At 38.3% G+C, this 25,633-nt stretch overlaps 4 protein-coding genes across 4 annotated transcripts in view; 1 reads left to right on the forward strand and 3 right to left on the reverse strand.

The window, feature by feature from the left end:
- Positions 1 to 21,994, reverse strand: part of LOC137386843 (dystroglycan 1-like) — a 32,999-nt gene extending 11,005 nt beyond the window's left edge. Inside the window, exons 1-5 of the mRNA XM_068073009.1 lie at positions 21,925 to 21,994; positions 15,163 to 15,328; positions 6,378 to 7,017; positions 3,037 to 3,076; positions 2,228 to 2,897 (exon numbers count right to left, since the gene is read on the reverse strand). Of these exons, the coding sequence (XP_067929110.1) occupies positions 2,228 to 2,897; positions 3,037 to 3,076; positions 6,378 to 7,017; positions 15,163 to 15,312 (1,500 nt within the window). The 5' untranslated portion in view covers positions 15,313 to 15,328; positions 21,925 to 21,994. The remainder of the gene's footprint in view (positions 1 to 2,227; positions 2,898 to 3,036; positions 3,077 to 6,377; positions 7,018 to 15,162; positions 15,329 to 21,924) is intronic.
- A 297-nt stretch (positions 21,995 to 22,291) lies between these two features.
- The window catches only part of LOC137386985 (85/88 kDa calcium-independent phospholipase A2-like), a 68,649-nt gene continuing 65,307 nt past the window's right edge, over positions 22,292 to 25,633 (forward strand). Inside the window, exon 1 of the mRNA XM_068073242.1 lies at positions 22,292 to 22,330. The gene's annotated coding sequence lies outside the window, so the exon portion shown is untranslated. The remainder of the gene's footprint in view (positions 22,331 to 25,633) is intronic.
- LOC137388157 (general transcription factor II-I repeat domain-containing protein 2-like) lies at positions 23,623 to 24,735 on the reverse strand. The gene has a single exon (XM_068074661.1). It carries the CDS (start codon positions 24,733 to 24,735, stop codon positions 23,623 to 23,625), a length of 1,113 nt encoding a protein of 370 aa, XP_067930762.1.
- LOC137388158 (general transcription factor II-I repeat domain-containing protein 2-like) lies at positions 25,055 to 25,435 on the reverse strand. Its single transcript, XM_068074662.1, has one exon. It carries the CDS (start codon positions 25,433 to 25,435, stop codon positions 25,055 to 25,057), a length of 381 nt encoding a protein of 126 aa, XP_067930763.1.

The following is a 25,633-nucleotide window of genomic DNA, read 5'->3' on the forward strand; positions in this document are numbered from 1 at the left end:
AATAAAAATTGCGAAAGGATGCAAGCGGGTGAAAACAAACTAAAGGCTCAGAAGTTCATGTACAGTATATGGCGGAAACCTGATGGCTTATTATGTACATGATACAGCTTTCCAAATAGGAAAAAATTAATTGTATATAGCATCTGTAAGCACTGCTTGACAAGTGTCAATCAGTGGCTTCAACAGAGTGATTGCTGGAATGAGTAACAGTAGATAAGATTTACAAAACAAAGAAATGACAACGAACAAAGAATGTGCAGCCTGCGTATAGCTAAGGATTAGACAAACTCCGTGCTTGAAACAACAATTACTGTGTATACAAATGGAAGCTATACCGCTTATTAAACACTCCTATAAGGAGAGATTGATAAGGATTCGCTAGACTGAGGTCCTGAGCTTTCACAATACCAAACATCAAGTTCATTCATAAAGTATATGGCTCACGCATCACGATCAACCATATTAAACAATCAACATGGTATTTTAAGCGCTATTCAAAAGGTTTACACAGGAAGGCTTCTACTGTTACGATATAAATCAGAATAGATTATTAGCCAAACAGCTTGTAAACTGAAATAAGGTGAATCATAGCATGAGCGTGACATGAATTAGAGTGCATTGAACAGAAAACAAGCTGTGATACAGCCAAAACTCCTCTCCAATAGCTAGGCGAGTTTCAGAAAACAATGAAAAGTTAATAAAAAAAACATAAGAGAGAAAAGATGAGAGCGATCATAGAGTTGGCAAGTGGAAAGCGACAGACACTGCAGGTGTCAGGACACGTGTGTAATGAATAAAAGGCGGACTTGGTAAATGAGAGGAAGAAAGTAGACAGCGAAGATGACAGAAAGCGGTACACGACTTTTCGCGTAGCACCAAAACTATGAAAGCGAGAGACGCTGTTAGCACTTTGCTAGGTTACGCTATAGCGGTTAACCAGTCCATATACAGACAGTAAAATTTTAGTGCAAATTTGGCGGAGTTATCCTCTCAGACTTTGAGAGGCGTTATTAGGATCAGGCGAGGCAATAGTCAAGGTTAGATACTGGATAGTTGATGAGGCAGACAGATGCCGTGACAAAAGAGAAAGTAGGGAGATAGAAACTCGTCAACTAAAAGGCGAGCGACACTCCGTTCACGAGCGGTCACACCTTACAAGTGTCACATCACAGTGTCACACCTTACGAGTGTCACGTCACAGAGGTACAACACAGTTGCTCGCGTGAGTGTGACAGATCAATGTAAGAGGTGACTGAGTTATGACAATACAATGTCTAATAAGCGGTTGGTAATACTTAGAGTGCAATAGCCTTGCACCACAGGCTATGGTTAGCCCGCTAGCAGCTGCCATCTGAAGAGAGGAAATAGAATAAACACAATGATACAAAAGATAAAATAGCAGAATATCACAAACAAGAAAATAAGCAATAAATATATGTAAAGATACAAAGATATATGTATTCTATTCAGAAGATCCTCGGCTCCACAGCCTTAAGATAATTTGGGAGCATTTAAACATGGACGGCTGAATATTGAGCTATCATTTTTAATGCAAACTGTTGTATAGATTATAAATGTGTTGTGTGCTGCCTACGGTAATTTTACCGACCATATTGAAGTAGTAGGGAAATTACTCTCTAGTAGTGACATGATATTAGGGAGATAAAACTAGTTAGCCTTCCCTGGTTATGGGATGTCAAACCCGCAAACTAGCAACAACAATATGTATTACTACAGCAGCTCTCCGTATGAATACAATTCCTTTACTACTACTACTTCACAATTACATAACAGAAAAAACCTTCTGCACTGTCCACACTTTAACAAATACAAAAAATTGTCTGCTCAAAGTTAGGATGTTAATGAATATTACACTCCAATTTTGTGATTTTAATATCTCTGTATTCAATAACATTAAAATTATTTGATTCTATACTTTCGTACCAATTTTGTAATTAAAAATATTCAGTTCCATGTTAGAAAATCATTTTGCCGTTTCGTTAAAAAAACAAAATTACTGATGTGGCACAACTTGGAACAGAAAATGTTAGGAAAAGAGTTAAACTCAGGCACCCCAACCAGATTTTCTACTCTTTAAAGGGGGTTGAGCATAAGAAACTTGCACAGATACAGTAATTACTCTACAAATTACGACAGCCATTAAAAATAATCAATGAAAGATAAAAAGGGATAAAATACCTGAGTCAGCAGAAGTAAAGAGACTTACTGTTGAGACAGACGGAGCCTCGGTCTTCTCCGCTGCACGAGTCACAGTCACGTCTCGTGTCTGAGTGTCAGCCAGGTGAGATGATGTGACTGGTTGGGTAAAAATGTTAGGAGTGGGTGGGGGTGTAGGAGGGTGGGGGAGCAGTGGTGTGGTTGGCATAGTTGATCGTGTGACACGTAAGAGAGTGGATGATGGCATATCATCAGTTGTGTCTTTTTCTTCTGGAAGCAAGGTTAGAGAAGTGGTCGTGGGAGTGGTTGTTGAAGTGGTTGTGGTCATTAGAGTAGTGGTGGGAGTGGTTGTGGTCATTAGAGTAGTAGTGGTGGGAGTGGTCGTGGACGTTGGAGTGGTGGTGGGAGTGGTCGTTGGAGTGGTGGTGGGAGTGGTCGTGGACGTTGGAGTGGTAGTGGTCGTGGGAGTGGTGGTGGGAGTGGTGGCGGGAGTGGTGGTGGGAGTGGTCGTGGGAGGGGTGGTGGGAGTGGTGGTGGGAGTGGTCGTAGGAGTGGTCGTTGGAGTGGTCGTGGGAGTGGTCGTGATTGTAGATGTACTTGAGATAGAACTAGTTTTAATGGTAAGTGAATTGGCCACACTCGCTGGAGCATGAGTCGAGAGAGGAGTATCACTTTCCTTAGACGTAGTCAATGCTGACGCTGTAACTGTTGCCGTCACCCTACATAGAATAACAGTGCAATAGAGTTATAACAGCTTCACATTCATGATCCTCTTCATAGCCAAAACAGTTGAAACGGGTTGCTTCAGTAAGTCACTATATCATCAAAGAACAGCGATACAAAACAAACACAACATACCTTCCATTAAGTCCAGTGGTAGCTATCTCTGCCAGGTCTTCTGTAACATACAAGGCAGCTACATATTTAAGATATTCATGTTGAAAACCTGATTTCAGGCCAATGTTAATAGAATACATAGAAACCATTCTTTTCATCGATGACCAAAATGTCCCATGAAATGCAAAGATGGTGACATAAGCGCATTTACAAATTTAGAGTTTGATCAAGATTTGAGCTAACATTGTCAGAGAAACTAGACTAGAGTACTTATGACTATGACTAGGGTACTTATGCCTATGACTAGAGTACTTATGCCTATGACTAGAGTACTTATGCCTAGGGTACGAAGTTTCGAAAAGATGTTTGGTGTTGTTGGTAGATCTATGCCGCAGTCAATAAACATTTTATTTAGGACTATAAATCTTCAGAAAAAGGTGGACAGAGTTCGATAAAAGGAAAAGCAAAAAATAAAAACAGCGAGGGAAACATAAGGATGATGATATGGAAGCAATTGACTAAAGTTTTAAAAACATGTAGAGCTTTTAGGATGATATAGCCTGAGTCAGAGCACATGAAACAAAATGTAGAGCTTTTAGGATGATATAGCCTGAGTCAGAGCACACCAAACAAAACAAGTTTGTCTAATCACTCCACAATTCCTAAGCTAGTTTCAGTATGCATTTGAGCATATTTTGGTGGTACAGTAAACGCTCCTATAACATATACCTCCTATAACAGTGGTTCCCAACTGGTGGTCCATGGACCCCTAGGGGTCCACAGGACGTTTTGAGGGAGTCCACAGCCTGGTGCCAGTATTGGTTTTTCTAGCTAGTTATTTACAGCTATTTTTGTCCTATGGTGGTTGGATCAATGATATAAAAACCCTAAAAGGATAGGCGACGGCTATCATATGGGCAGGGTTTAAAGATCGAGCTCTGTTGATGATGTGCTCGCCTGGGTTTCGGGGCTAATGCAATTCCAGCGGGGTGGTCACGTTGTCTTGTTAGGTTTTTGGTCCAGATATTTATCACCTATGTGCATCAATCGCTGGATAGTACCTGATTTCTGGTTAGTAGTACAAAACAACAAAACCTGTAACCTGCAAACACGTAATTCTTTCTCTCCCTCTTCAATTTCAGTGATATACTATGATCCATGGAAAATAAAACAATTCAATTTACAATGCATTGTTATAAACATATATATTATGATGTTTATAAAGGGGTCCGTGACTTTTAAATAAGAAGCTCAGGGGGTCCATGGCTCCAAGGTAGTTGGCAACCACTGTCCTATAACATAAATTCCAGATAATGTAAAAAATTTATGTGAAGTTTTTGCTTCGTCCTACATAAAAAATTTCATGTAACGTAAAGTATCAAGTCGGGCGAGTTTTCAAATTCGATTTGAATGTTAGTTTATCTTGCTGCACTCGCGGAAGGAAAAAATTCGTGCGTATAGCGTTACATTTATTGTATATAACTTTCGTGACATAATAGTTCGTCGCAATAGATCGTTAAATGTGTCGACAAAATGGAGAATAGGATAGCTGCACAATTGTTCATAAATACAAAGGTGTTACAGTGTTGGCCTACCAATATGAATGTCACGAGTTGGAGTATCGTCGAAAGTTCTTTTTATCATAACCTTGACCCTTGGATACAGATAAACGATGAACAAGTAAAACTGCATTTTATTGCAGACGTATAAAATATTTGTTGTCAGTTTTACTTTGCAGAATAGATTTTGCTGCTTAGAAAAATAAGCAAATCGTTGTAAATGAACGTCGAAAATGTGCAGTCCCCACCAACTTGTAAAATTGCCGCGATCATGGTCTATACAATCAGTGAGACTGATCATACAATGGAGAGATCCAAACCAATCATACTGCAGTTACGGTACAGAACACAAATTAAAAGAGGTTTTAATTTGTGTTCCGTGTTCCAAATCAACTTTTTTCCTTTTTGCATGGCAAAGGGGTAAGTTTTGGAAAGATCTTGGAATGGATTAGGCAATTCACATGCATTTTAATGTTCTTATAACGTAAAACCCTTATAATGTAAACTGTACTGGAAAGGATTATTTACGTTGTAGGAGCACCTACTGTATTACCAGATTAGAGCCACCTCAAGTATAGTTAAACACAATAGACTGGTCGAGTCTGACCTAGGGATGGCATTTGTTGTTTGAAAAGGTGTTATCAACTATCGTTGGAGTTGTCCCACCGATAGCGATAGTATCGAATTATGAATGAGCAGACAGGGTGCACCGATAGTTATCGCGTGACTTGGCTGCTGGTGAAACTATCGTATTATCGTGCCTGAAAAGATCGAGGATTGTGGGAAGGGATAAGAAAAGGTGTTCGAGTTATCAGAGCGTTCAAGTTATCAGAGCACTGTCACAAGTCCATGTATTTATTAGTAGATAAATGTACATATACAAACAATATATAAATCAAACGCATAGATGGCTTGTTGCAAATTAAAAGGCTTCTAGTGTAAAGTTTAAAAAATTTCATCAGAAAGTATAGAGACTTTTCTATCACTTGAGATTGGTTTGTTGTTTTAGGTGATGTAATTGCCAGGACGTTTGCAGATTAAAATTGGCAAAACTTGATCGCTGTTGAAATGCTCAGAAGAAAAGACATCCTTTTCTTTTGTGCGTTTTAACCAAAATCAAGTTTGCCGATTTTTCTTTAAGTTTATTCGAAGGTTTTTCGAAGGTTCGAAGTTTATTCGAAGATTTTTCCTTGCTTTCGGAGGGCCATCGCTAAGCGGATGTTTGGTAAAATTTGATGTTTGCAAACCATTAGAAAAGTCGTTGACAAAAATATTTTGCTGATGATGGTAATAATGACGTCTAAAAACTACTAAAAGTTGAGGTTCATCTCTATGGCTTGGAATAAAGTGATATCCTTAAGTGATAACAACTGTTTCGGTAGCCGTTGGGCAAAAAACTGTTCGAGTTAACCAAATTGAGGTCGAGTTATCTAAGGCAATTTATCATTGCGTGAGAATGGACCAAACAAATCCGTTCGAGTTAACCATGTGTTCGAGCTATCTGAGGACGATAACTATCGGGTTATATGATTTGTTATTATTCGATAACAATATATTAGTTTCGAATGTTTCGATAGGCTAAAAATAGGCAACCATATTCATACCGAGAAGACAACTATCGACTATCGCAATCGACTATCGCAATCGACTATCGAGCTATCGTACAACCCTAGTCTGACCCAAGCCTTAACACTAACACCATGGTTGCAGAGCTCTAACTCTTTCCTACATTGATTTTGACACAAAACCTGAATCCATACTTGTGCCTTGACAATGTAAAAGAGGTTATATGGTGCCAGATACCTGGTGTTGGCGTCTGCGTTGCCACCACTTCTCTCTTCAGTCTCCGTTTACCCGCAGACCGGGGTTTGCTAATTGTCACCTGCCAAGAGCTGATACCGCTGCCAATGGCCTGACCCAACGAGCCATTTTTAGCTGTGGCTTCAAGTCGTTCTAATATCTCCATCTGATGAGACTTGACCGCTCCGCATCCGACCACCCAGTAGAGTACTGAACCTAGCTGTGATGATTTCCTTTTCTGATCTCCTAAACCAGAGACTAGTGCTGCCGACTGGTCTAACATATCTCCTTGTCTTTCAGCTCGGAACGAAAGATGTTCTTTGCTGACGGACAAATGCTTGCTCGTCTCTTCTATTAGTCTTACCCGCTGCGAGGGAATAAGACCGTCATTGTCAGTATTTAGGGCTACGGTTACTCTTGTAACAGAGTCCTGAGGTTTACACAACAAAGAAGACTCAGCAGAATGCAACTGTCTAGCAACTTCATCCTCTCTACTGTCTCTCACAGTTAATGCAAATAAATCTCCGGCAGCGGAAAGTACAAAGGTCCCCTTGTCTGTCAGCGTAGGCACACCCTCGAGTATGCCAGAGTCAGCGTTGTACGAGAGCCAGTCTGGCAATTTGTCAGCTCCTTGTTCAACAACCTGTCCAACAATATTGGTATTTAAAAATTACAAAATCTATGAGCCACTGTTGGTGACAGCGATACAAATATGATCAACAAAAGCTCGATGCATTAGAAAAAATATGGCCATGCATGATTCGCACTAGCAAAGATGGATAGAAGTTTGATTGAAACCATTAGAAAGACCAATCCCGTTGAAAGAAATTGCTCCTCAAAGAAAGTCAACCGGTGACGACTGATTCAATTGTGCCAAATAGTAACCGCAGCGTAGCATAGGTGACAACATTTTAGTAAGGTATTTACAGTAAGAAAAGATTATGATTAAATGATAGAACCAAAGAGAAAAAGGATGCTTTGGGATTACCGAGTGCGGAAGGTACACAGTTACCTATAAGTGAGGTCTTATGATTTCAATTGTATAACTGTCACAGTTGCCAAGTTGTCTAGGGTCCACTGACAATGAATAACTGTAGCCATGGCGATGCATCAGCAAAAGCTGTGGCCTGCGATCTTTATAAATATTTCATTGCTTTTAGGAAAGGATAACCAAATGTTCGCCGTGGAACAAAAGCATTCGGCTAACCCTAAAAACTTTAATGGATAGGTAAAAACATTGATTCATCGAATTCCAAAATGATTTTCCCATGAAAAATAGTGTAAATAAATTTAACTCATCCCAAAGATAAGAAAACAGCTTTCGTTGCATTTTCCCATTATTGCACATTTTTACACACATGTACATGTTTGTTAAACTGCATAATAAGAAATCAGATAGTATATAAACTAGACTGAGTTTCACATATATACACTCTATGAATAGAGTGGGCTATGCGATGTATAGTTCTATCTGTAGGAGCTTGTACCCAGTCTCTTGTTTTCCAATTTTTGTTAAGATAATAAAACTGCAGCAAGAGTGCTTACTTGCATACACTGCTTACTATCTGGCTGAGTGATGCAGCCAAATGCCATTTGTGAGTAGATTTTACTCAGACTCTACAGTAGACTACACAGAACATGTGCACTGGGCACTTCATGCTCAATTATGCTCACATAGATGGATACAACTCTCGTCTCATGACTGCCTTGTCTCAGCATTCATCTAGACTGCTGAAGGCCATTACAATGACTCATCGTTTAAATACATATAATTTCAGTTCATACCAGAAAGACCCAATAAACTTAGTTGCTAAACCTACTGACAGAGAGGTTTATTCAGGTAGTCCCTACATTCACAACACCTACATGGATAGTGCCCTTTTTAAGCAGTAGGACTCTGTCTCTAACCTGTTTAAGTTGTGTCTACACTAGCAGTAGGACTCTGTCTCTAACCTTTTTAAGTTGTGTCTACACTAGCAGTAGGACTCTGTCTCTAACCCGTTTAGGCTGTGTGTACACTAGCAGTAGGACTCTGTCTCTAACCTGTTTAAATTGTGTCTACACTAGCAGTAGAACTCTGTCTCTAACCTGTTTAAGTTGTGTTTACACTAGCAGTAGAACTCTGTCTCTAACCTGTTTAAGCCGTGTCTACACTAGCAGTAGGACTCTGTCTCTAACTTGTTTAAGCTGTGTCTACACTAGCAGTAGGACTCTGTCTCTAACCTGTTTAAGTTGTGTCTACAATAGCAGTAGAACTCTGTCTCTAACCTGTTTAAGCTGTGTCTACACTAGCGGTAGGACTCTGTCTCTAACCTGTTTAAGCTGTGTCTACAATAGCAGTAGAACTCTGTCTCTAACCTGTTTAAATTGTGTGTACACTAGCAAATGATTGAGGAGATTTTGTCAGAAATATTGATCGGTCATCAACATTCAAGAAACTATTTTGGGTTGACAAAGTGTTTCGCAAAAGTGGGAAAGCTGAGGTCCATTTAATTATAGACATTCAATCAGTTAAAAATAAACAATGCTGTCAACCATTTCAAAATCGAATTCAGTCTTACTGCTAGTTTTATCATACTTTCACAGCATACTTTGTAGCCCCATTTCCCTGGTTCGCTAGTTTCCCTTTAAATAAACTTAAAAATATTGTAATAAACAGGACTAGGCAACAGTGGTCTGGTGATGGGGTTTGTTATGTAATAAACAGGACTAGGCAACAGTGGTCTGGTGATGGGGTTTGTTACGTAATAACCAGGCCTAGGCAGCAGGTAGTCTGGTGACTTGTGATTGGGTTTGTTGGAGGTCGTCACCTTACATCTACCAATGGGGTTTGGGGACACCAGTAATTGCTCTTGCTGACCAGTGGGTGCTCTGACAAGCCTGGGCAGTAGGTTTTTTCATGCCTTGACTAAAGGACTTGTATAGCTGTTTACTCCAGAAGTTCATGCCTACTATATGCACACAAGGCAATTCCTGGACAATTAAAGGTATGCTACTTTTTATGTAATGTAAAATTCATTTTTTCTAGCATGTTTTTATGGCTGTTATGTACACTTTTTATCTTTTCTAGTATTGCAAACCACATGTCACATATTCATTTAAACTTTTAGATTTCACGGTGTGTTGGTGATTAAGAGTTGGACAACATGTATAGATTGTTCGTCGCCAAGAATAAATAAACTCGTTCAATTCATTTACCAAGCAGCAGTGCAATCTCCTTGTTTGGATTAGCCTTGTCGCTACATACGGTATACTCCGCATAAAGTGTACCAAACTTGCCTAGCATTCGCATAAATGCTATAAATATGATAAAATATCACTACACAAAATTTCAAAACAGACGGTATATCATAGTGGTACCAACGAATGAAGGTAGACAGTAACTAACAAAAGGTAACAAACTAACAGTGACAAACTAACAAAAGTATGAAACAAACTTTTAAACGTTTGCCTAAGCCTGATCCCACAGCAAACTAGGTTAGAATTAGAAAAGGAAGGAGGAATAGAAACCTGTGTGACAAAAACTGAAGTGAGGCAAAACCAATAGTAAGCCGCGTGACAAAGGCTGAAGAGGCGAGACCAATATAAAGCTGCGTGACAAAGGCTGAAGCGAGGCAAGACCAATAGAAAGCGACGTGACAAAGGCTGAAGAGGCAAGACCAATATAAAGCCGCGTGACAAAGGCTGAAGTGAGGCAAGACCAATAGAAAGCCGCGTGACAAAGGCTGAAGTGAGGCAAGACCAATAGAGAGCGGTTTGACAAAAGCTGAAGTGAGGCAAGGAAATAAAGAGAGAAACATTAGGAATAGAGCTGATAGACAGTCAATAGGAAATCATTAATTAAACACTTGGATAATAGCTTGCCCTTGGGCTTTGATACTCTTTGATTACGTGGATAAATGACCATACAGTAGACACAACTGGAGCTGAATGCGTGTAGTCTACCATTTACCCTTATGAACACAGCTGATAAACACCGCACATGAGCACCGCATATGAGCGACGCTTACGAACGCAGTTTATGAGCATCGTTTATGAGCACTGCGTATGAACACCGTTTATGAACACCGCTGATGAGCACTGTTTATGGGTACCGCTTAAGAACACCGCTTAAGAACACCGCTTATGACCACCGTTTATGAACGCCGCTTATGAACGCCGCTTATGAGCGCCGCGTATGAACACCGCGTATGAACACCGCGTATGAACACCGCTTATGAACACCGCTTATGAACACCGCTTATGAACACCGCTTATGAGCGCCGTTTATGAGCGCCGCCTATGAACAGCGCGTATGAACGCTGCTTGAGACATTGTACGAGTCACGAAGACAATCACATTGCAGAAACTTCTATTTTATTCCTTCATAGGAGCTAAGAATCTGTTGATTTCTGTCAAACGCAGAGTAAAACAATCTTGGCTACAAAATGAACAGAGATTGTTTTGCTGTTGACACCTACATACTGACATACACCTGACCTACATACTCATAGGCGAGGCACATGTGGGCGAACCATTGACTGTGCCATCTGAGGAAACCTTTCTAGAACTCTCGTGGAGCTGGTGACCTGACGCGCCTCTGCGTGGGTGCACCGATGTTCGCTTGCACCACGGGGTAAAAAGGGATGGGTCCCAGGCCAACTCTCTTTAGTTTATGTGACAGTTTAGTCGCGACTTGTGGAGTTGTTTATCCATAGCTACAGTCGAAGACCACATAAACAATAGCTAAAAGAGTGACGATAATGATGCTTCATTCTTATGATAAAAAACATGCGAAGATGCAGCCACCGGCAATACATAACATTTACGAGGAGAATAACTCTATGACATTCAGACAACTCTCTTCAACTATTAATGAGGGTTGCGCCGTGTAAAATATTTTTGCTCAATGGCTCAGACCAGAGCGTGCCTTGCCACAAAGGTAATTACTTGTCTATGATGTAACGCCAATAAAGTCGATTGCAGCAACAAAAAAATTGGTGTGGTTCTGCCAGCTGATTGGTCAAAAGCAATTCGGAGTTGTTACACCGATGTAAATTTCTGCAAATGACCCTTTAACTCATAGTGGATTATCACTTAATCTCGATGAGACACAAAGGTTCTGCCTAGGAAGCTTCTTGAAAATGCTGAAGCTCTTTTTTTTATTGATATTTAAAATAATTATATCTATTCATATATGCTAGCGTCTATTCCCAACAGGAAATTCTGATAGATCATGTCCGAGGTTATGTTCTGCTAGCGAGCACAAGAAATCCCTTTAGAGCATCTCAGCAGTTAATTCACCCTCTTAAGTCTCTTCGAGTGAGCATAACAAGACACTTATGTGTTTAGAACGTAACCTTCAGGACACACAAGACTTTTTGAGACGGAGACCAAATGTTGACAAAAAAACCAATCTTTTTTGGCATTCATCGGATGGCAATAAACACCTGTGCTTGCTGTTCGAGAGGCACTAATGGCTTAAAAACTAGGTTTAGATTTCAAATTTATTCCTGAAGAAAATCATATTGATCACTTTTAATAAAAGTGTAGAGCATGAATGTAAGTTCTGCACCTGAAACAATGACAAACCATGAGGGATGGTACAACCAGTCTTTTGTTTATCATTTATCAGTGCCTTACTGATTGTAACATCATCTATATTAGCCAAATAATAATGTGTCACAATTCAGGAAAATCCCAAACCAGGCTCGATGAGTTACTAATAAGATGGGTAAGTCAGGGTAAGATGGGTAAGTGCACATTTACACTTGTGACTGGTTTTCAACAACACGATAACATCACTTCAGGCACCCCTGGTTGAACCATTCAACAACACGCTAATACCACTTCAAGCACCCCTGGTTGTACCATTCAACAACACGCTAATACCACTTCAAGCACCCCTGGTTGTACCATTCAACAACACGCTAACACCACTTCAAGCACCCCTGGTTGTACCATTCAACAACACGCTAACATCACTTCAAGCACCCCTGGTTGTACCATTCAACAACACGCTAATACCACTTCAAGCACCCCTGGTTGTACCATTCAACAACACGCTAATACCACTTCAAGCACCCCTGGTTGAACCATTCAACAACACGCTAATACCACTTCAAGCACCCCTGGTTGTACCATTCAACAACACGCTAATACCACTTCAAGCACCCCTGGTTGTACCATTCAACAACACGCTAATACCACTTCAAGCACCCCTGGTTGTACCATTCAACAACACGCTAATACCACTTCAAGCACCCCTGGTTGTACCATTCAACAACACGCTAATACCACTTCAAGCACCCCTGGTTGTACCATTCAACAACACGCTAATACCACTTCAAGCACCCCTGGTTGTACCATTCAACAACACGCTAATACCACTTCAAGCACCCCTGGTTGTACCATTCAACAACACGCTAACACCACTTCAAGCACCCCTGGTTGTACCATTCAACAACACGCTAATACCACTTCAAGCACACCTGGTTGAACCATTCAACAACACGCTAACACCACTTCAAGCACCCCTGGTTGTACCATTCAACAACACGCTAATACCACTTCAAGCACCCCTGGTTGTACCATTCAACAACACGCTAATACCACTTCAAGCACCCCTGGTTGTACCATTCAACAACACGCTAATACCACTTCAGGCACCCCTGGTTGTACCATTCAACAACACGCTAATACCACTTCAAGCACCCCTGGTTGTACCATTCAACAACACGCTAACATCACTTCAAACACCCCTGGTTTCACCATTCAACAACACGCTAACATCACTTCAAACACCCCTGGTTTCACCATTCAACAATAGTCTAGTCATTAAGGTTCCAGCAGTTGCACTTACATGTATTATACAAATGACTGCTAGTTGGAAAGAGGCTGAGCCACTCAAACAATATACATGTACAGTGCTACCCGCTACAGTGGCCACAAAATAGCTCAAGGCCTGTTATACAATCACCAAGATGCTCGTCTTCGGTTCATTATTACTGACAACTGCTGTATTAATTTTAAGGTATTTCAGTTTCTTATCTTGAAGTAGCCAGTTGGTTTTCTTCAGCGCGCAGAGCACCTGCAGAGCACCTGCATGTCTCTCACTAGCAGCCAAAGTGCACCACTAAATATATCGCTATAAACTATAAACACAGGTTTGGAAGAGCTGTACAGAAGGGTTGATGTGATATTATATAATAAAAATACATAACATTAACAGGTTTGGAATAGCTGTACAGAAAGGTTGATGTGATATTATATAATAAAAATACATAACATTACCAGGTTTGAAAGAGCTGTACAGAAGGGTTGATGTGATATGATATAATAAAAATACGGTTTGTGCAGCGAATTAGTATAAGCTGGCATTGACAAAGAACGTGAAAGTTAGTAGAAGGGATGAGTAAGATGATACCTTATCAGTTAAACTGTTACAAAGAATGAGTGTCAGAACATTCAGATACTGATCACAATATACTAACCTTTGACGCACGCACCTCTACTAGTCATAATAACGAGACACAAAAATAATGTACAAAAAGGAAACGACTTGATTATAAATTAACTAAGCAGCTTACCTAAATATCTGTGATATGATGGAATACTTGAAGTTAAATATTGTCCTGATACACATTTGATCCATTATAATTAAAAAAGAATTCTGGAAAAGTAAGAAAATCATATTAGTCATGTCGATCTCATATATTCCTGAAACGATACAGGTTCAAATAGAGAAACTGTATTCTACAGAGAATTACCTGGTTAAAGAATGAAGAAAATTGATTCTTCTATTAAAAACTGCGTTATTTCCGATAACAACGAAAAGAACTATGGCCAAAATGCACAAATGAGAATTATTAATATCACACAATTTTAGAACCAAATAACAATCAGGAGATACAAGTAAACGACTAAGATTGTCTCCACAATCATTCTTAGTGAAGAAACAGCTGGCAGACTTGAGCAGTTGCTAGCAACTCTTATAAAACCAACTTCTCCTTAACTAGTCAGCATTCTTCACATACATAAATGTAGGTCTTGTGTAAGACAATGAGGCAATTAGTTGGCTAATGATAGACCAGAAGTTGCCCATCAATAAACATCAACTCGGCTTGTTTAAATAGCCCCAATTTCAATGTCTACAAACATTGTAATTGGGGCTATAAAAGTCACGTAATAGATACAACATAATTTATCGGCTAAACAATTGTAATAGCGCTTTTATTCTAAAACAAAAACCGCAGTCAGTTTTTCTAAAAATATACGTAACTAACTAATGAGGATATGGTTTACGGGTACAAGGGGTACAACTAATCTGTACATTTTACTGGCTATACAACAATACTTTCTTGTCTAGCGCATTCTCTAGGCTGAGCCATAACACGGTGTAGCTATACTAAACTACAAAGGTTTCCATCAGCCCCCTAACTAGAGATGCAAATATCACGTAGGCTTAAGTAGAGAGATGACGCTTGCATTGCAGTTAATAATAGAATTAACTAATAAACGCTAATGGCTCATTGTGCAAAGTGTAATATTCATCGGAGAACAGCAATACTACAAACAAATATATGAATGTCAGCATTGAGCTCCTGAGAGTATTCAGAGTCACACCTGGACAAAAACATTGGAACACCTGTACGTGAAGGGAGGCTTTTTCACATAGTTGACGCCATCGCACAAACATCAATAACTAGTTATACAGTGCCTTCGCACCCAAGAGATTGATTGTAAATAGTTGCTTCAGGAAAACAAGCGGCGATAGACAAGACATTTTTTAGTTAGTAGTCTAACTTACTGATATATATTTAGCATCTTTATCACCAGATGCTATTTGGTAAGTAAACAGCCTATCAACCAGTGCTGTTGTGTCTGATAGCACTCGAGCTTCCTCCCCAGTACACTGCCTAGAAAGAAGCGCCAACACCAGAAGAATGATTCGTCTCATCTTGGCCTCTCAACAGCTGCAACAAAACCCCACCATATATAGCTCATTGTGTGCATGTATATCCAGATGAGAGTTAAAGAAGTACTGCGGTATTACATTCTGACTTGACAAGTCATAGTTGCATATCCTATGTTATCTAATGCACTGATAATTACATTACGTCTTTCTAAAGCCAACAGACTCTCTTGTCTCATGCTTTTGGAATGTTTCCAATTTTTGTTCTACCGAATGCCCTACAACTGCACGAATGCCCTACAACTGCACGTATACCTTTATTCATACCTTTATTACGTGGGGCTGAGGGGAGGAGGGGGCACTAACTATCTTTACTCTTGCCAAGCCACTAACTGATAAATTATTTAACTTGAACAAGTTGTATGAGCATTACGAGTATGACATGCTTAGTCCGTTCTATTATCGCGCGTTGTTTCACTATTTTAGTCCATTTTGAGCAAACGGAAGATAAAGTTTTTCAATTGATGTTACAAATGAAAAATGACAGCTGGACACTGACAATGCGCCCTTATATCTTTATGAGTAAAGATATGCATCATTTTTTCGCATTGAATAAGGCAATCGCGGTTCAATCGATTTGGTATGAGCTAAGAAAAAGTATACAAATTAAACTTTTCATACGGCTGGCTGAGTGATGTGTGTCATGTTGATGTCTCTTAGAGTTCCATGTAACTACATCTAATACTCTGAGTAGAGACCTTTTCATATGACTTTCAATCACAACTCCTAACCAGTCTTGGAGTGAATAGGTAAAAAAATGGATCTAACTCGAATCGCTACACATCACTGCCAACAATAAGCCTATAAAAATAGGTACAAAACAAAAATCGAGGAACATTAAAGGTGCTTTCAAATTCATTTTGAGTGCCCACAAGGGTATGTTAAAATATACATGTATTATTAAAAATGTCCTTGACCTGGAATACATAGGATGTATCATTTAGCTGTATACATATCGATAAACTTGGAGTTACTTACTTTCAACAATGTGAGCTTTACACAGTAATTAACGTATATACTCAAGTTTATGTTCTGCTTGTATAAGTTGATAAGTATTTTAAGACAAACTATTGCACTATTATAGGTATTACTCATGTATAAATCGACCTCACTATTCTGGAATAAGTATGCCGAATTTGAATCAATTTTTGCTATTGCTGGATAAAAACCTAACTTTCACAATATAAAGTTTTTCTACTCGATACAAGAAATAGCTAACTGACCTGTTTTAAACAAAGTTTTAAATGACTTGCTTACAGTATTATTTGTGCAATGACTGCACGCTAAAATGCGAGTGAAACGTAGCCTGTTCTCAATGATCTTGACCAAGCTCTATTTAAAGATGTGATTGCACCATTGAGGTCACCCAAATAAAATTAAGACCAATATAAGACTAAAACATCAGCTACAATTTGATGTCACTTGTTTCTTTGTAGACTAGCCCTGTCCAAACTTGAATGAGATCATTCTTTCAAGCGCTCAGATTCCAGCAGGTGCTTTATTCGTGACGTGTATAGTGAGCGTATATCAAAAGAGTCCGTGAGCAATAAATATACAATCTCTTCTTTAGCCAATCAGCAGCACGAGATTTTTATATAGGTCATAATAAATGTTATCGCTAGTAAAACGGTCTGTAATCTGTGATCTTGAAAATTCTCATTAACGAATTTACTGAATTAATTTTATTGACGAACAACAAAATTTTAACGAAGCTTGCAGTTCCAGCTTCAGGTGACTCAAGAGTTTCAGGTGACTCAAGAGTTTCAGGTGACTCAAGAGTTTCAGGTGACTCAAGAGTTTCAGGTGACTCAAGAGTTTCAGGTGACTCAAGAATTTTCTGAACATCACGTGGTTAAAGATCGGGGCCGACAGCCGACAGGTTAGAGCTGACAAGTATTATGCTGCAGAGGAAGATAGGAGAATAGAGGTACAGTAAATCTGTCTTTAACTCTGGGTCTTCTATATATATACTAAACCAAAGGTAATAAGTTTACTACTCATGAATACCATTACTAATTAATAAAATCCTAACTTTTTGCTATCAATCATTGTTTCATAATTTTTGTATCGTTTCACCTAGCTATAATATTTGCTTCAAATTTTCTTTGGCAGTTTTAGCAAGTAAATTAGATTTATGATTAGAATTTATGTTCACTTCTCACTTGCAGAAAGTGAGGAAAATAGATTGATCAATGCTCATCTTGAACTCCAAGAAACCAAGCTTCGAATTGTTAGTTGCTTACTTATGCTTTTGTTAAACATTTGTTCATTTTGTAATTTTACACAGTCAATATAACTCTCAAATTGAACGCTTTCAGTAGATACACTTTAGAACGACATCGATGAATGACAGATATTTATTACATTTGTTTTATTGATTACAGGATGTTTATGTGACACCACCAGTAGAGCAGTGGTGTCAGTGTGGAAACTGCCATACATCGGAAAGAGAGACATGAATGAATCCTGCAGAAATCATGATATGTGGCATTCCGTTTTTCAGTCTGATCTTAAGTGTGTTGCAGAAGTGCAGATTACAGAACTTATAAAACCAGGTCCATTAAGGGTGGCCTATTATAACTACCGACAGTATCATGGTAAGTTTTGTAGCTAACAGGATTTTTGTTGCTGCTAATTTTACTGGATATCATATTACTGCCAAGTGACTTTTAATAAGTTATCCAAAGATAATAAAAGTTTAATATTTTGTTCGAACACAAATATCCAGATGCTGAGTGTCTAGAACCATCTGAAAGCCTGCAGGAACATGAGATATACAATACGGTACCTAAAGACAGAGGAAGTCATGCACCTACAGATAATTGGTATTTAGGACATACCCAGAAAGCCTTACAAGAACAGAATGGTGATCACCACTAACCTTCGTACACAACATAGTGAGAGCTACATATCCTAGGTCCAAAGATGAAAAAGAATATCCAGATACAATACATACAGAGTTTGAGTTCAATGCAGTAGAGTATTTTGTCTTATTATATACATTACATTATATACATTACATAGCTGAAACTATGTGAGTGGCCACGACTTGGATAGATGTTTTAATGAAACCCTTGCTGAAATGAAAATTCTTTGGCTTGTAAAAATTATATAATAAAATAATAATGTTGACGATAATGAAAAACATGATTTGCAGAACATATTGAATACATCATAGCCCGGTTGCCACCTGTGGCAAAATCTTGTCTGATATTTGGGTTTATGAAGTGTAATCGGAGCTGTATTGACAGGTACTTTTGCATAGTTCGGCTCAATTCCAACGTACCAATTATTATAAGCTACTCATCAGTGGGTTGATTGATTTAAAAGAAATTGACGTTGTTTTGCGTTCACTATTTTGGTTAACTCAAAAAACCATTTGTTTTGTTCCTGAATCAACTAATCAAATGCAACTAGTAAATTTTTACTACAAATTGATACTAGTAATGACTAGATAAGTTGACTTTTTCAGGGATTCAATTGGTTTTGCATTATATTCAAACATTCTTTTCAAAGATGCAGCTTGCCTATTTTTTCTAGTAACTAGTTTCCGGTATAGGTACCTACTGAGAACTTTGCTGATACAAAGGCTTCGGTGAAATAAGTTAACTCGACGTCCTAATTACCGTAGACTGGCAGAATCGTAGTCGGTACTCGGATGTTTACACAACATTTAGAAGAAACTACATGTAATATGACAAATTTTCAATTATCCTTATTTGAGGCATTTGAAACATTTATAATAATGTATCTGTAGCTAGAATAAAAATTTTATCCTAGCAATCATGAGCAAATACAAAATAAAATATATGCGAATAGAGCCGCGTAGGACTAGACTTTTATTGCAATAGCTGATGTGAATACGAGAGATACAGACAGGCTGTCTCACTATATACATCATTTTGGGCAAGTCTGAGCACATCTTTTTTTTCTGAGCATTTTTAATACGATCAATTTTTGTCGATTTTAATCTGTAAGTATCCTGACAGTGAGATCGCCTAAAACAACATCTCAAATGATAAAAACATCGATACTTTCTGTTAAAATCAACTAAAATTTGACGCAATCACATCTTTAAAGGTATGCAGATTAGACTTTATTCATAATTTACAGTTGTAAAATTACGCTTAACGTTTTTCCAAATATATCACTTGTTAAATTAAAAATCGGCAAGTGGTAGTACAGCACAACAATAGCGACTACCAAGCTCGTTTACTGATAATATATACTGCATTTCTCTGATATTACTTCAAAGAATTACACGGACACTGGTTATTCTGTGATGCAACTTTAACATTTATATGATAAAGCAACATTATTAAAATTATTGTGTGTATAATAAAGGAGTTTTTTTTTCATAGTCACATTTTATTTGACACAGCAGCAACATGTCCATAAACACATCACACATGTCTAAGTCGACTTCAAAAACTTCACCTTCAAATCATCTACTAAAAACCTGACTTATAGACAAGTATATAGCTACTGTACTTTATCAATAGACTGCAAAGCATTCATCTGTAGCCTTTGCTACACTGATTGCCTTTGCTCTAAGGTAAACCTAAAAACTGTAAACTATTTATAAATATTAGGCCATAGCTTTTACATTCCCCTATAAGCACTTACATCTATTGTCAACAGACCATGAATGATTCGGGCATCTCGTACCCTCGTGCATTATAAAAACTACCAACAAGATCTCTTACAGTTTTATGGGATGTGCGATTAAAATCTAAAAGCATACTAAACTAAATCACATAAAATATGGGCTGTTCATCTTCAAAATGGAGACAACAAGAGTCTCACTAAAATCATTAGTCGCATCAAAATTAGTAAATACGTGGTATGAAATTGCCAGTATGCAAAAATTTTGCCAGGAAGCTAAGCGTAACCCCCATTGTACACCTGACCTACTAAGTTACTCCTTGATCAAAAAAAACCTGTTGGGATGTTAATAAATCAAAAATAGTTCCTAAATGGCATTATATAGTTCCTAATGAACATTATAAAAATTCAATTTTTGAATGCCACTAATGGCTTTAATTGAATTTTGGATTTGCCCACCCTCTTGCATAAGTACGTTTTAGTCAATTTGTGCGTGTGGCAAGGTAAGCAGACCAAAATGAATACCCTTAGCCATTCCAGTGGTGTTACGTCTATATGCTTCTAACATTCACTTTTTTGCATTTCCAATATATATATGCAGTTCCATTCGACAGTACAAACTTATTTTTCTAAAGGTTTTTGTACACACAATCGATATTAATGCTAACATTTCTTTTTAAAACAACTCCAAAAACTGAGCAAATAAGTTTTGAGAAAGTTGAATAATTTTATTTTTTATTTTTAGCCTTTAATAACTGAGAAAAGATGCTTTGATTCTTATCTCTATCTTCATACAGAGTAAATTGTGCCTTCTTTCAGAGTCAGTATTTTTATAAGTATTATAACTATTTTTATAGTTATTATTATTTTTAGCCTTTAATAACTGAGAAAAGATGCTTTGATTCTTATATCTATCTTCATACAGAGTAAATTGTGCCTTCTTTCAGAGTCAGTATTTTTATAAGTATTATAGTTAGTTATTATTTAGCAAAAATAGTTAAATATTGTTACCGGTTTTTTTTGTCAATATTCAACTTGAGCAATATGACTTAAGACCACAATGTAGGCCTAGTTGTGTTTAAGGAGTTGATACGCATTTGATTATAATGATGTTTATTTGCAATTCAAATAATTATTAAAACTAAGAAAGCTTTTTGTATAGTTGTTATTATACAATAACTGAAAAGTAGAAATAAAAGGTTTAATCATACCAGTGTTGAGCTATTTGATTTTCATATTGGTATCTTAAAAACTTTATTCATTGGTCCTTCATGTCAATGCAGCCATACTCGCTATCGTAGAACAATTTTTGTGCTTATTATTTTAATTAATTTTGCAGTATTTTCAAAATAGTTTTAAAAATATGAGTTATACAAACATGATGAGACCTTTATTCAGCAAGAAACTGACAGAATTAAACTAACTTGCTTCTAAAACTTATGACATTACAACATTTTAAAAACATTATCAAAACTTAAATGGATAATAACACTAAAAACCTACTTTCAATAATGCATAAAACACAAAGTTAAAAGCCAGCAAGAAAATACGTTTAAATTATAATATTAAAACTATTGTTTATTTTGCTAGTACTTTTTAAATAGTATTAGTATTATCTACCTTCTCGTTTTATTGTGGGGTTTACTAAAAGTTTGCAATAAATCAGTGATAAACTGTCATTTAGCTTCATTTTTCAAGATTACTTATCCCAGACTTAAAAAAAGTAAGGCATTAAACATGTCCCAACACGTTTGTCGTAACTATGTTCATGCGCATATCAAACTAGCAAAAATGCAGCATGAAACTAGCGTCTGTCTGGGTCAATGTATCACCAAAAACAAAACTCGCCAGTCTCTCAGATATTTATTTACTAATATCTCTCGCTAATGCAAAATCAAACAGCCCCAACAGTGAAAGGAAAAATTAAATTTACAAAATACTCAGTATTACTAAATAACGGTTCTAATTATAATAGAAAATTAGTGAAATTACCTATCACGCCACATGTAACTTTTATCCAACGATATCGTTTGACGCAAAAATCTTTGCATGCTATTTCTTCTAAACTGAGTAGCTTACAAACTGTTATTATTCGTAGCCCCTACTCCACACATACGACCATCAACATATTGCTAGCCACGTGACTTTCCTGGACCAATCAATATGGCTTATTTAAGTTGAACGTATAAAGTTTGGAGTTGTTTACTACTTTTCTGTTACGACCATTGGTTCTTTTATGATTTCAAGAGGTGTTATTGGCTGCTACGGTTGACATATCTTGTGATAGTTTGATAGCTTGAGGGAACATTATTAGCAGTCCCACTACTTTCCATATGTTGCACATCCGGCTTAAGAGTGTCTCTGAGACAGAACAGTTTTGCAATAGTTCAAGCGAAGGGTAAGGAGAGTAGTAATGGCTATGCTTGGTTCTGCGTAAAAAGTTACAGTATTGCATAAAAAAATTATTTCATTGCTGCTTTATTTTGTCGGTGTCAGCGTTTTAAACAAAAATGCTCTTCCTAGAGTAGTATTATGGGTGGATATGGAGAAATTATGTTATGCATAACTAATCCGAATACACACACAACATCAGTGTTGAAGTTTCTTTGTCATTTTATTCTATTTTGACTATGTTTAGTTTGTACACTTTTGCTTAGTTTGTGGAAACTAATTTAATTATTACTGGTTCAGGTACAAGTGAAGATGTTTCACTATTGTAAGCAATACTGATATTTACCAGTAAAAGTTACTTTTTTATTCTGTAAGTCAAACAATTAAAATACACAATTAACAAAATTCTAAAACAATAATATTAATGACAAAAAGTTAGAAAAGCTAATAAAAGTTATATCTTTACTCAAACGGTCGTCCATGCTTGTTTGCTCAGTCTCGTACGGCTGGGAGTTTTGACAGTCAAATGAGAGTCGTGACAGTCCATAGGTAGAGAGTGCCGGCAGTTGAGATAGTGGGGTAGAAGAGGCTCAGCTGATGATGGTGAAGGAGGTTCCATAGGTAGGAAAAGGGTAGAGGCTCCTGAGGCAGAGGGAAGAGAGAGGGAGGCTCCAGAGGTAGAGAAAGGATAGATACTCTAGAGGCAGAGGGAAGAGAGAGGGAGGCTCTAGAAGCAAAGGAACGCACCTCTGCAAGCAAAGGAAGCCTCAGCCGGTTCTTGGGAAAGAGAGAGAGGTAGATCACCCCGCAGATAGAGATGCTGAGTCATTGGCGCTGTTCTCTTTTATAGATGTCTGGCATATGGGATGGCTAGTCTGTAGGTGTAGGTTAAGTGTTAAGGTTTAATGCTTCAAGTCAGGCGTGTGAAGACATTTTGTTTGCGTAAGTCTTCAGCTGGTCCACGTGATGTCGGTGTGTAGGGTGGAGCTCGTGACTTACTACAGGTATCTATGTCATGTTTGACAGGTGTGGCAGATCTGTATGTGACTCATTTGATTTGTCCCTAATGTTTTTGTGGTGGTTTTTTGGTGATTGTGATTGGTAGGTTTAATTCAGGGGTGTCCAAACTTTTTTCACTGAGGGCCACATACATAAAAATATAGGAGGGGCTGGGCCACTTACTAGAAATTAGGTATATAGCCTTAACTTTAGTGTATTTACCTACATATGCATGCTTATTAACACACGGGTACTGTTGAATAGATTTTTTACTCACCTAAAGTGGGAACGGCATTGCACTCAGTGGGAGCAGTGATGCTGCGCTTTGGACCGAAGGATAGCTGGCAGGTCTGCAGTAAACTTAGTGGTTGCGATGCGAAGGACATCATGGAGATGGCTGTCGGTTATTTTGGTTCTCATTCTGCTTTTGTTAAGTGTTAACAGAGAAAATGTTTGCTCACATATGTATGTTGAGCCAAATAGACTGATCATTCTTTTCGTGTGGCGTCTCATCATAGGAAACTTTTCCTTTTCCAAGCTCCGGTAGAACTCGGGGAGGGAAAGCTGCTGATGTTGATTCTTTAGAGCATCATCACACTGGATTTCGATGAGTTCTAATTGCAGATTCTCTTCCACTTCTTTGGCATCCACCAAGAAAGGAGTCGCGAATAGCTTGATTTCTTTATCAATGACAGAAAAATCCTGGAAGCGCTGTCTGAATCCTGTTTTGAGACATGCAATCACAGACACATATTTCCCTTTTTTAACAGGAAGGTTGGCCTGTGGATACGCAGTTCTGATCTCGGACAGTGTGGGGAAGTGCACAACGTTGAAGTTGCGCAGTTGTGTCTTAAAGAGATTGAGCTTCACACAAAATGCTTTCATGTGCGCATAAAGTTGTGGTACAAGCTGATCTTTTCCTTGTAGGCTCTTGTTCAGGGTGGTTAAAGGATCAGTAAGATCAACTAAAAATGCTAGGTCTGCCAACCATAGAGGGTCACTCAGCTCATGAAGAGGTCGATCCTTCTCTTTTAAAAACTGGTCAATTTTTGACATCAGGGAGTAAAAACGCTTCAGCACGGCACCGCGGCTTAGCCAGCGCACATCCGAGTGGTAAAGTAGATCCCCATATTCAGCATCCACATCAGAAAGAAAAGCCTGAAATTCTCTGTGGTACAGCCCTCTTGCTCGGATTATGTTGACAATTTTCACAACTGTGTTCATTACATCTCCAAGATTGACTGTCTTGGCACAAAGGGCTTCTTGGTGAACAATACAGTGCATTTTAACAGCCTCACCTTTAGTCTCTTTCACTTTAGCGCACACCATAAACGCCATTCCTTTATGTGCACCTGCCATAACTGGAGCCCCGTCTGTTGTAACTCTACACAGCTTGTCCCATTGAAGTCCCATTTTGTCATTGAGTCTGACACAGCTTCAAAAATATCCATACCCGTTGTTGTGCCTTTTAGACTCTTAAGATCGAGCAGCTCCTCTGTAACTCCAAAGTTCTCGTCCACTCCCCGCAAAAAAATTAGCAGCTGTGCGGTGTCTGTGGCATCAGTGCTTTCATCGCAATGCGATGGAGTAAAAATCAAAAGCACAAGCTTTATCAGACAGTTGCAGTTTAACGTTGGCTGACAAGTCTTCAATGCGTCGTGCAACTGTATTTCTGGACATGCTGACGTTGTTGAAGTCCTGCACTTTTTCCGGGCACATTGTTTCGGCGACTTTAACGAAGGCAGTGTTTTATGAGGTCTCCATCTGAAAAAGGCTTGCCGAGTCTTGCGATGAGTTGGGCGACCTCATAGCTGACTATTGTAGTCTTTTCCTGGACTTTTTGAGCACGCAAAAAATACTGTTGCTGACCCCGCAGTTTAGCTACCATTTGCTTTATTTTCTGCTCTCGCTCAGCACCAGTGTAGGGTGCATAGGCCTGATGTTTGGTCTCATAATGACGTCGTACATTATACTCTTTCATAACTGCCACAGTTTCAGTGTAGATCAAACAGACACACTTCCCCTTGAATTCTTTGAAGAAATATTCGCTCTCCCACCGTGTCTGAAATTTTCTGCACTCACTTTCTACCTTTCGCTTCTTTGGTTCTGCCATATTTAGTAACGGGTAAATTTCTTCTGGGATTGGCCTTTTGGCGGTAGATACGAAAAGCCGAACGCGCCGAATGACCAAACGCACTGAATGACTGAACAAACCGAATATTTTTTGGTCATATTTTTACTAATTATAGATTATATGTATTTTTGCCTGCAAATAGAGGCACAAATAATATTATATTTTATATTAATATTA

This window comes from Watersipora subatra, chromosome 2, assembly GCF_963576615.1.
Source record: "Watersipora subatra chromosome 2, tzWatSuba1.1, whole genome shotgun sequence".
Classification (NCBI taxonomy): domain Eukaryota; kingdom Metazoa; phylum Bryozoa; class Gymnolaemata; order Cheilostomatida; family Watersiporidae; genus Watersipora; species Watersipora subatra.